Source organism: Pteronotus mesoamericanus, unplaced genomic scaffold (genome assembly GCF_021234165.1).
Source record: "Pteronotus mesoamericanus isolate MK-2021 breed Mesoamerican mustached bat unplaced genomic scaffold, CSHL_Meso_final scaffold_408, whole genome shotgun sequence".
NCBI lineage: Eukaryota > Metazoa > Chordata > Mammalia > Chiroptera > Mormoopidae > Pteronotus > Pteronotus mesoamericanus.
This window is the reverse complement of record NW_026555315.1, coordinates 466,270-477,122: the sequence shown is the minus strand read 5'-3', so window position 1 is coordinate 477,122 and position 10,853 is coordinate 466,270. Positions and strand designations below refer to the sequence as shown.

At 65.6% G+C, this 10,853-nt stretch overlaps 2 protein-coding genes across 2 annotated transcripts; both read left to right on the top strand.

Moving 5' to 3' along the window:
* The first annotated feature begins 2,595 nt into the window (after positions 1-2,595).
* TEX19 (testis expressed 19) lies at positions 2,596-3,582 on the top strand. Its single transcript, XM_054593074.1, has one exon. The coding sequence runs from the start codon at positions 2,596-2,598 to the stop codon at positions 3,580-3,582; it is 987 nt and encodes a 328-aa protein (XP_054449049.1).
* Positions 3,583-9,560: 5,978 nt separating this feature from the next.
* Positions 9,561-10,652, top strand: UTS2R (urotensin 2 receptor). Its single transcript, XM_054593073.1, has one exon. The coding sequence runs from the start codon at positions 9,561-9,563 to the stop codon at positions 10,650-10,652; it is 1,092 nt and encodes a 363-aa protein (XP_054449048.1).
* Positions 10,653-10,853: the final 201 nt, after the last annotated feature.

Sequence of the window (10,853 nt, the reverse complement as noted above, 5' to 3'; positions counted from 1 at the left end):
GCCGCAGACCTCATTGCCTCGCGGTTGGGGGACCGGTGGCCTCGGTTTGACTGGCCGTCAGCGGCATGCATGGTCAGGCCCCGGAGGTCACCTGCAGTCCCTGCCACCCTTCTCACATGGCTGTTTCCCTCCTCAAGGCCAGCAGGGAAGAGCAAGAGCTGGCTAGGCGGCTTACTGGAGGGACGCCTCTTTGGCACATAATGTGACCTCATCAAGACAGTGACATCCGCCACCTTCACCACTTTTGTTGGTTGGAAGCAAGTCACAGGCTCCGCTCCCAGTCGCGGGGAGAGCGGACAGACTGGGGAGGTCACCGCAAGTGTATCTGCCACGTGCTAGAACGTGGGCACTGGGATTCTTCCGAGCTCTCCCAGGAGGAAACTTCCACGCGCAGCAAAATTTGGGAACCGCTCATCCGAGGACCTTTGTTGCCATCTAATTGTAGGGCCAGGTTTGTGTCTCCTTCCCGCAGGCCCTGCCCAGTCCAGGCCCGGGGGCTGCCCAGGGACCCAAGGCAGACCCCTTCGTTCTGGGATGCCGGTCAGACACCGGGGGGTGAGGTTGCTGGTGCAGTTAGATGGAGCTGTCAGAGGTTTAGAAAGAGGGATTGAATTACCTGATTAATTTCGCAAATTGCTGCAACAGCCATCTCTCCACAGTCATATATCTTTAATAAATGTGATGTCCATTTAAACCGCATTTTGCATAAAAATACAAAGAAAAATGCTATGGACCAAACTCAGTCCCTCCAAAATTGTGTCAAAGCCCCTAATTCCCAATGTGATTTATCAGGAATAGGATTTTAGGAGGTAATTAAGATTAAATGAGGTCATGGGAGGGGGCCCTACAGGAAGGGGAAGGGAAGTGGTTCCGGTTCACAATCGTGTCCCAGGAGATCCTGAACTCTCCCTCCCGCGGGAAACCCCCAGTCTGCAGTGGCACAAGGAACAATTCCCTCTGAAAAAACCCTAAAAACTGGCAGAGCACCCTTCCGCAAACATCAGAGTGTGATAATGGGTCCACGTGGGTTCCTTAATTGTTACAAACTACCATCCTCCTGCAGATGGTGGGGGAGGGGGAGGGTGTGTGAAGCAAGGACTCTGGGGGACTCTCTCTGCCTTCTGCTCAACGGCGCTGTGACCCCAAAACTGCTTTAAAAGTCAAGTCTGTGTTTTGCCCTGGGGTGGGGGTGGGGAGTTGGTTCAGCTGGTTAGAGCGTCCTCTGGAAGCACCCAATGAATGCATCAATGAGTGCGACAACACATCTCTCTCTCTCTCTCTCAAAACCAGTAAATAAAAGATTTTAAAAAAAGTTTATTTCCATGATCATGGTATCTCCCCTGCCAGGCAAGTATCAAGTCTATTTTCAAAAGTGTTCTTTTAATGAGTCTTTATTTTAAAATGAAAGGGTGAACCACAGAAGAGGAAAACGTGCATGCAATGTAAATAATTGGCAATTGACCCATTTCCAAAAATGCATAAAACCTTTTAATGAGACAACAAGGAACCTACGCCACAGGAAGACAAGACCCGAGACCAGTCGGGTCCCCCAGGCGACCCACAAACAGTGACGGGCACCGGCCGGCCGCTCACAGGCCGACGTGGGAGCCTGCAGGTGGAAAGGACGCCGAGGGCAGTTTCCTTGGCCCTCGGTGGGGGGCAGGGGGCGCACACGAAGACGCGGTCCCACCAGGGACGGCGAGGGGCGCGGCCGTGCTCTCGTCGGGCACGTGGCTCTTCGGGGTGGGAAGGGGATGACTCCGCAGATTCACTTCCTGGTGGGCAGAGGCTCATGGGAGATATGCAGATGAGCCCAGAGCACCATGGGAAACGGCCCTTTATATTCCCATGCGGGCCGGCTTCCCTCCTTTTCCGGGACGCCCGCGGGAGCGAGGCGCCGGCCGGTAAGAGCCGTGCGGACTGAGGAGCGGTCCGGCGGTCCGGGCTGGCGGAGGGCGGGGGCTAGAGCGCCCCAATCGTCCGGCGTGGCCCCGGGCAAGGTGTCAGCTCAGGTGGGGGCGGCCGGGCCTCGGAGGTTTTCTCAGGTTCTGCTGGGTTCTGTCCGCTTTCGTCAGGTTTTGTTCAGATTCTTTCCGTTTCCATCAGGGGCCCTCGGGGTCTGTCAGGCTCCGTCAGGCGAGGCTGCCTGGGTGTGGGGGTCTCTGGGGGGCCCACAGGGGGCGCCCGGGAGAGACGGGGAGGGGGAGGGGCGGCCGTGGGGGAGGGGCCGCGTGCCCCGCAGGCCTCGGCGCCGCTGACCCGCGCGGACGCCCCGCGGAGGGCGGGGCCTGGGGTCAGGACCCCGCCCCGCCCCGCCCGTCCCGCGGCCTCGGCGCCGGCCCGCCAGGGGGCGCCTGACCGCCCTCCCGTTCTCCTTGCAGCTCCCGGGGAAGAGCGCCCGCGCCCGCCGAAGAAATTTCCAGAAGCTCGCGCCTCCCAGCCTCGGCAGGTCCCTGGGGAACTGGGGCCCAGGTCGCCCCCCTCCGAGCCCCCCCCGGAGGCGCCTGCCCTCCCGCCGGCCCTGGAGCAGCGCCCGGGCCCTCGGGCGCCGGCGGGCCCGACCCGCGGAGGGCGGAGGGCGGCGCGCGCGCGGCCATGTGCCCGCCGGTCAGCGTGCGGCCCGGCAGGGAGGGCGTGGCGCACCTGCACGCGTCCTGGCTGTACCAGCTGCAGCACGGCGACCAGCTGCGCATCTGCTTCACGTGCTTCAAGTTCGTCTACCTGAGCTTCAAGGAGTCGCTGGAGGCCGAGGACTGGGACGAGGAGGACTGGGACGTGGGCCCCATGGAGGCGCCCGGCTGGGGGCCGGGCCTGGGTCAGCCGGCGGCGGCGGCGGCGGACTGGGCGGTGGCCACCCCCGCGCTGTCCCCTGACGAGTCCGCGGAGGCCGGCGTGGACCAGTACTTGGTGCCCACGGAGCTCGCCCCTCAGGATGCCGCGCCCCTGGGCCTGGGTCCCGAGGACGCCGACTGGACCCAGGGCCTCCCCTGGAGGTTCGGGGGGATTCCCGCCTGCTGCCACTGGCCCAGCCCCTACGTCCTGTGGCAGGCGTTTCTCAAAGAGGTCCTGCCGCCGGGGGAGCCCATGCTGCTGGAGCTGGGGACCACCCGGGCGGTGGACCCGGTCGAGGCCGAGGCCTGGCTTCTGGGCCTGCAGGTCATGTCCATGGTGGGTGACGCGGAGGCCGTCTACCTCCGGAACATGACAGCGCGCTGGGCCCGGAGGGCCCCCGGCGAGGGCTGGAACGTGCTGCTGGAGCCTGACGACGTGTGTGTGGTGAGACTCCAAAACGCGCCCCAGGGGCAGGACCTGAACCAGTGGAGGCTGAGCATTCTGGAAACCTCCACAACAGGGTACGGGGTGGAGCTGGTCCCCGCGGACACAGCCCTGCTGAGGAAGGGGTTCAGCATCCTCTCTTACTCTCCTTGGAACAAAAAGGAGGCAGAGAAGAGCGACGCGGCATCCGGGCCAGAGTCCTCCACCGAAGCGCAAGATGCCAGCATCCCTGGGGCCTGCAGCGCCGGACCCAGGGAGACCCGGGGGAGCCCGGGCCCTGCACCCAAGGCCCAGGACTGCGACTGAGGCCCAAGAGACCGCTGTTGTCCCGGCTGCCCCAGGACAGTCCAGGCTGGGAGGGACCGGGAGCTGCTGTCAAAGGATGGGCACTGGGGCCTGTGCTGGGAGGGCGGGGAGTGGCCTCGGGGCTGCAGTGGGATCTCAGTGGGAAGCGAGACACACGTCCTTAGCTGGGGAGAGAATGTCTTACCTGTGCATTGTCATGGAGTTAGTGTGACTGCTGCGTGGGTGTTTTTGTGCAGCGTGTGAAGTCGGGAGCAAGACAGGATTCTGCGCCCCTGCCTGCCCTCGCCACGGGGAGAGATGTGCGGGGGACACTCCAGGAACACGCTGGAGCCTGTTGCCAGACAGACGGGGGTCTGGTCTGTATTGGGTTTCAAGTGTTTGCTATTTTTTGCAGTTTGACCATTTAGTTCCTGTTTCTTTGTTGTTTTTCCTTCAATAAAACAAGTGTTCTGCATCAAAGCCGCTCTCCGGTAGTCCTAGTTGATTGGCCTTGTGGGCTCCGTGTCTGGGGTGAGCCCCCTTTACAGGTTCAGATTCCCTACAAGGAGGGGGCAGATGGCCCTGGTCAGTTTTTGGCTCACAATGGGAATTCGTTTTAAAGGTGCTCCTCACATAACAGACAACATATACACAGGCTCTAAACATAAGAGCCATGTTTTGGACAATAATGAAAATGTACCCCTGAGATTAAAAAAGACGACTGCGGGCCGACCCCTGTGTAAGGGACCCCGGTGCTGTCCGTGGGAGGGGCTCGCTCACTGTAAGCAGCCCCGGGCTCTGCAGGCTCAAGGAGAACGCGGCTCGAGGGCTGGTCGCGGGGGCCGGAGGGGGGCAGGTGCTGTGGGCAGTGAGGAAGCTCTTAATGGGCAGCTGCTCGAGAATGACCAGCCTGGAGGTTTCCGCAGGCCTGCGTTGGCCGTCTGGCTTCCAGGGATGGGGTGGTCCTTCCCAGGGTCCACCCCCGCCCCCGGGGGTTTAGTGCTGCCTTAGGTATTAACAGGAGCAGTAAGGTCCTTCTACTGAGTTTTGTGGGGAGCTCTTCCTCGTGCACCTTTCAGAAGCGCGTCTCCAGCTCTTAAGTCGTGAAGGCTTCCAGTGCGAGTCGAACGGAGAAAGGGCATTAATGCAGCACCTGGTCCAAACACGTCGCCTCAGCAACACGCCCGGGCCGGTCTTGCCTGCCGTCCCTCCGCTTCGACCCTCCAGGTTCAACAGTCTGCTTACTCGTTATTCCAGCCTTTTCCACTGTCAGGTTTCTGGGGTCCTGAATCAGAGCCCTTTCCTGCGGATCCCCCAGCCTGAGGGCCCCACCGTGACTGGAGGAGGCAACGCTTCAACCCCCAGGGCCCCTCGAGGGGGCGGCGGGCCGCGCGGTCCCTTAGATGCCCACGGGGTCCATTCTGAGAGAAGACTGCGTGAACTCGAACAGTCTCCCTTGCCCTGCTCTTGAGCGGCCCCGGGGTGGGCACTTGAAGTCCCGAAGTCCTCCGACCTCTGACCTCTGACCTCTACTGAGCGCTCCGCAGCTGGAGCCCGGCAGCTGCTCGAGCTGCTCAGGTGTGGGAGGCCCTCCGCCGGCCCCCAGCGCCGCCCCCAGCGGCAGGCCTGTGTGCTTTCTAATCAGGGCGGTTGGCACCATCATTCCTCCAGCTGGGTCACATCAGGGGTGTTGGGACCAGGACTGGGGAGAGTGTCATTTCTGACATTGAAAGCAAGGAGGGACATTAGCAGTGTCACCAAGAGAAGTGTGTGCTGGAACCGTGCAGTTAGCCAGTGCCTACAGAGGGGTCAGGGCGGTGCCGGGGAAGCGTGCGCCCTGGGGGTCCTCCTGGGCAGCCGTGGGCGGAGCAGGGAGCCCGGCCCAGCAGGGTCCCAGGCGGCCTCTCCTGACAGGTGGGGCCACGGCCCAGCTCCTCTGGCGGCTTCTGCCGGCTGCTGCCTCCTCCGACGGGCAGCCTCCCCTCAGCTCCGCTGGGCCCACTGGCCTGGACTCCAGTGGAGGGGCACGTTGGCCTGCATTCCCCGCCCGAGTCCTGCTCCCTCTCCTTTGTCTTTCCCAGACGTTTTTTGGGGGGGGGGAGGCGGGAGGAGGAGGTGGGGGCAGGGTGGGCTGCGACAGGACACGCCTTTTTGATGAGTCTCCTGGAAAGCAACCCGCAAAGCCAGATTCTGTCTCCGGAACTTCATTTCACACAGAATTTAGTGATACAGTTGGAAACGAGTTTCGCAGGAAAACTTCCATTCCAAAACATAATGGACCCACTGTGTGCAGAGCCAAGCCTTAAGTCATGTTAGCGTGAAGTGGGAGCTTTATGATCGATTTGTGATTTAATGGTCCAGAACGTGACTCACGGGCCAGCAGTTACTTTTGCCCAGAGCACAGTCGGTTTTAGGGGCCGGACCCCCACAACCTGGCAGGGTAGCAGCTGCCGCGAACATTCCTGTTTCCAGCAGGAGCCCTGGCTCCACCCGCACCCCAGCTCTGGGCAGACCCACACGCTGGGGGCCCTCAGGTCCTCTCAGGTCCAGGCTGGAGGAGGAGGGTTCGCCGCACCAGGGAGGTTGGGAGCGCCCCCTGGCCTTGAGCCTTCAGGCCTTGAGCTCGCTCCCTGCCCCTCACTCCACCCGCCTCCCTGTCGGGGTCCTCGCAGCCCCTCTCAGGTTAACCCCCCTCCCCCACCGTCTGCAGGCTCTGTCCAACCTGCTCTTCCCTCCTGGCGCCAAAGGAGAGAAGGTCCCTCTGCAAGATCTCATGACCAGGAGATGGGGGACCAAGGCTGTTCTAGAGGGTGGGAGGCGACCCCCTCCCCGGCGCTGGCGGATGCTGTCCTTGGTCTTGGGTCATCTGTACAGTCCGCAGCCCCGGGCTGTGCTCCCAGCGGCTTCTCCAGTGACCCGGGCACGCCCTGGGTGCCGGGCACGTGGACCGGAGGCAGCGGACGAGTCGATCGGCCTGACTCGCCTGCCCACGGAGGGGGCGATGAGGGCAGGGGCTGTCTGTGAGCCGCTTGTCCAGGAGCTTTGGTGACACAGAGACCCCGCGGGGCCCCGGGCTCGCCTCTCAGTGGGGAGTGGGGGGTGGGGGCTGTGCCCCAGGGTCCCAGGCTCCCTGAAAAGGGTGGAGTCATCTGAATGCGACACATAAAGGAATAGGAAATTCCAAAACAAAACAGCAGCATTAGCCACAGTGGCCAAAAGGCGGGAGCAACCCAGTGTCCCCCGAGGGACGAAGGAACGCGCCAGGGACCGTCCGCTCCGTGGAGCCGCGTCCAGCCTTCGGAGGGAGGTCCTGACGCCGGCACCCTCCACAGGACAGCGCCTGTGCGGTGCCCTCACGTGGTGCCCCTACAGGGGTCAGCGGTCAGGGACGAGGAGGAGGGTGGTGGCCCCCGGGCTGGGGGCAGGGGAAGGGGAATTAGCGGCGGTGGGGACAGTTCTGTTTCGAGGGGTGAAAACGCTTGAAATGGACACTGGGGACAACGCACAACATCGTGTTGTTAATGCCACGGGCAGAGGCCCGGCCCGGGGCCAGGGGAGGATTGGGGCCGGGGCTGCAGAGGGCAACGTCTAAACGCGGACACCCGGTGGCGGGGCACGTGGCTGGGGTGACTTCACCCCACCACGCCGCGGCGGTCCCGCCCCGGGGAGAGCTCCTCGGACTCCGCTGGGGCCCCGACCTGCTGCCCTTGGCCAGAGTCTGGGGCTCCTTCTCGTCCAGGTCCTGGCACCATCCCTGCGCCCCGCATCCCCTCGTTCCTCCAGTGCCACCCCCCCGCGGCAGGTCCCAGTGCCAACAGCACCGTCTGCCCCTCGATCCAGCGCCCCGTCTCCCTGGCGCGCCCCTCTGCGCCCCTCCCCCGGGCTCCCTCTCCTGGCACCCCTGCCTTGGTTATTAATATCCGGCGCGGGCTCGGGGCCACGGCGCATTCCCAGCTGGCGGCCGGGCGGGTGGCGGTGGCGACCAGGACCCGGCCCCGAGCTCGGCTGCCAGCAGGAGCGGCGGGCGGAGTCCCGTCCGTCGCGAGTCCCGGTCCCTGCAAGCCCCTGGGACGGGCCGTTTGGAGACGTGTGAGGGCGAGAGCTCAGCCTGCTGCGCGGGGACCGAGGTGAGCGCGCTGGGCGCTGGAGGGCCGGTGCCGGGCTGGTGCGGGGCGCCCCAGCCCAGGGTCACCGGGGGCTCTGGGGCGCGGGCCCAGGTGCTGCTTGGCTCACTCTGCCGGACATGCAGGGCCTCCCCTCGGAGTGCTGGGCGCCCCGCTGCTCCTCGGCAGCCCCGCGGCAGGGGGCTCTGGAACCAGGCTCGTAGGAGGGGTCCCCTCGCCAGCCGCTCCGGACCCGTGTCAGGCGCCTGGGGCGGGCCTGAGTCCCCTTCCGCACGGGGGGCTCAGTTGCCGCCAGGCGGGCGTCTGCGTTTCCTCCTCATCAGCACCAGACCCGCCGAGAAAGGCCCGGAGGCTGTGTTGCCCGGGTGTGGGGGAGGTGGCTGTCCAGGGGCCTGCGGTCGATTTTGGATCCCCAGGTTTTAGGCCTGTTTTCCGTATCAAGATAATCCTCATACGGGAGGAAGCGATCTCAGGTGTGCGGCTCCACGAGTTTTTACACGTGCGTTTGCACCCCCCAGGCTAGGACGCAGCCTGTTTCCAGACCCCCCGCCCCAGGGCCCTCCAGTGTCCCCCAGGGAGCCAGTGCCCAGGCCCAGGGGCCTTCCCTGAACTTCATGGAGATGGAATCACAGTCCGATTCCCTGGGCAGGACACAGCGCCTGTGAGCGCCGCCCGCGCTGTTGGGGGCAGGGTAACCTGTCTTCACTGCGGGGAGCGTTTTCATGACGAGGCCACAGCCAGGTCACCCACCTCCTATCTACCGGCGGCTGCTGGCGCCTGGCTGTCCGGAGAGCTGCTGGGAGCACTTGCCGCCTCTCTGGGAACACGTGGGCCGCTTCTGTCGGGGACGAACCTCAGGTGGACCCCGAGGCAGAAGGCCGGCCTGCGGACGCTGCCTGTGGACATTCCCCCCGGCAGGGGACCGTCCCCCCTCCGCCCCCCACGTGGGGGTCTGCGCTGTGCCTTTCCCGGCCGCCCGAGTGCCCAGCGGCTTTGGTCTTTTCCCAGCATCTTGTCATTTGCTTCTGGGCCTTCTGACGTCCTCTTTGAGAAGTTTCTGTTCAAATCTTCTTCCCTCCGAAATGGGTTTAATTTTTACCGATCTGCAGTTTTTCCATCTATTTTGGTGACTCGTCGCCATGTCTCCCACTCTCAGTCCCTCAGCGAGGGCCACTGGCTGGTGGTCCCCTCTCCCCTTGCGCGCGCTCCCTGCGCACTTCTGCGGGTCTCTGCCTCCCCAGGGCCGCGCAGCTGTCCTCCCGTGTGTCCAGAAGCTCGCAGGCCCGCGGTCCTGAGTCACGTTTGTGTCCCGTGTGAGGCGAACCCGGGGACATTGCAGGGGCTTCCCCCTCTTGGTCACGCGTCCTTTCCCGCTGGAGCCCTTCTACTCGGCAGATACTGCTTTTGCCATCCGACCAGAACGCATTTTTAAACCGTGCGGGAGAAAACCATCGGGAGGAAGGCCCTCAGGTAAGCGAGGGCCTGCTGTTTGGCGACGGGAAGGGAGGCCTGGGGCGATCTGGGCTCCGGGCTTGGGGCTCCACCCACGGCTGCCCGCCCCACTGCGGTTCTCGGAAGAAGCCGAGGCCACCCCGGCGGCCCCTGGACTTGCCCTGAGGCCCAGCGCCGGGGCAGCCGGTCCAGCGGGCTCTGAGTCTCGTTGGAGAGCCGGGAAGGAGGCCGGGCGGCAGAGCTCTGGACGGGGATCCCCGGGCGGGGAGCCCCTCCCTCCGCAGGCGCCCGCTGGTGGGCGCCGCGCCCTCGTGTGGGAGGGGAGCCCCAACTTGACGGGCACCTCCTCCCGCAGCACAGGCCGGCGCCCGCAGATGCCCCCGGCGGCCCGCCCGGCGCCCAGCCCCGCGTGAGGCGGCACGGATGGCCCTGCGCCCAGAGCCCGCGGGCGGCTTTCCCGTGCGGGGCCCCAACGCGTCGCTCAACGGCTCGTGGGCTGGCCCCGCGGAGCCCGGCGCCCCGGAGGACCTGGCAGCCACGGGCGCCATCGGGGCGCTGCTCGTGGCCATGGGCGTCGTGGGCGTGGCGGGCAACGCGTACGCGCTGGTGGTCACGTGCCGCTGCCTGCGCGCCTCGGCCTCCCTGCGCGTCTACGTGGTCAGCCTGGCGCTGGCCGACCTGCTCTACCTGCTCGGCATCCCCTTCATCGTGACCACCTACGTCACGCGGGAGTGGCACTTCGGGGACGCGGGCTGCCGGGTCCTCTTCGGCCTGGACTTCCTGACCATGCACGCCAGCGCCTTCACGCTGACTGCCATGAGCCGTGAGCGCTGCGCTGCGGTGCTGAGGCCGCTGGCCGCCGCGCGGCGCTCCCACGGCTGCCGCCGGGGCCTGGCGCTGGGCGCGTGGCTGCTGGCGCTGCTGCTGGCGCTGCCCATGGCGCTGGCCGTGCGGCTGGTCCGCAGGGGCCGCAAGAGCCTCTGCCTGCCGGCCTGGGGCCGGGGCGCCCACCGCGCCTACCTGACGCTGCTCTTCGGGACCAGCATCGTGGGGCCCGGCCTGGCCATCGGGCTGCTCTACCTGCGCCTGGCCCGGGCCTACTGGCTGTCGCAGCGGGCCTCCTTCCCGCAGACGCGGCGGCTGCCCAACCCCCGGGTGCCGCGCCTCGTCCTGGGCATCGTGCTGCTCTTCTGGGCCTGCTTCCTGCCCTTCTGGCTCTGGCAGCTGCTGGCCCAGTACCGCGGCGCCCAGCCGCTGCCGCCACGCAGCTCGCGCATCGTCAACTACCTGACCACCTGCCTCACCTACGGCAACAGCTGCCTCAACCCCTTCCTCTACACGCTGCTCACCAAGAACTACCGTGACTTCCGGCGGCGCGCGCCCCGCGGCGCCCGCCTGCAGCGCCCCGCCCTCGCCCCGCCGCGCCCCTCCAGCGGGTCGCCGACCCCCAGCAGCCAGCAGGCCTCCGGGCCCATCGGCCTGTCCCTCAGGGCCCCGGGGGGTGTCCTCGTCTGAGCGCCCTGGCGTTGGGGTGGGCGCCGCGGTGGGGTGGCCGAGGCTGGGGTTCTGCAGGGAGGGCCCCGAGGATAGTCCCTGGAGCCCTTCCCAGCCCCTGCCAACAGCCTCCCTCCCTCCCTCTTCTTCCAGAAAGTCCCCTGCTCTCGCCTCCCCATCGCTCATTGCAGCTGCCAGCCCAGAGCCGCCCCCAGCCCCGGC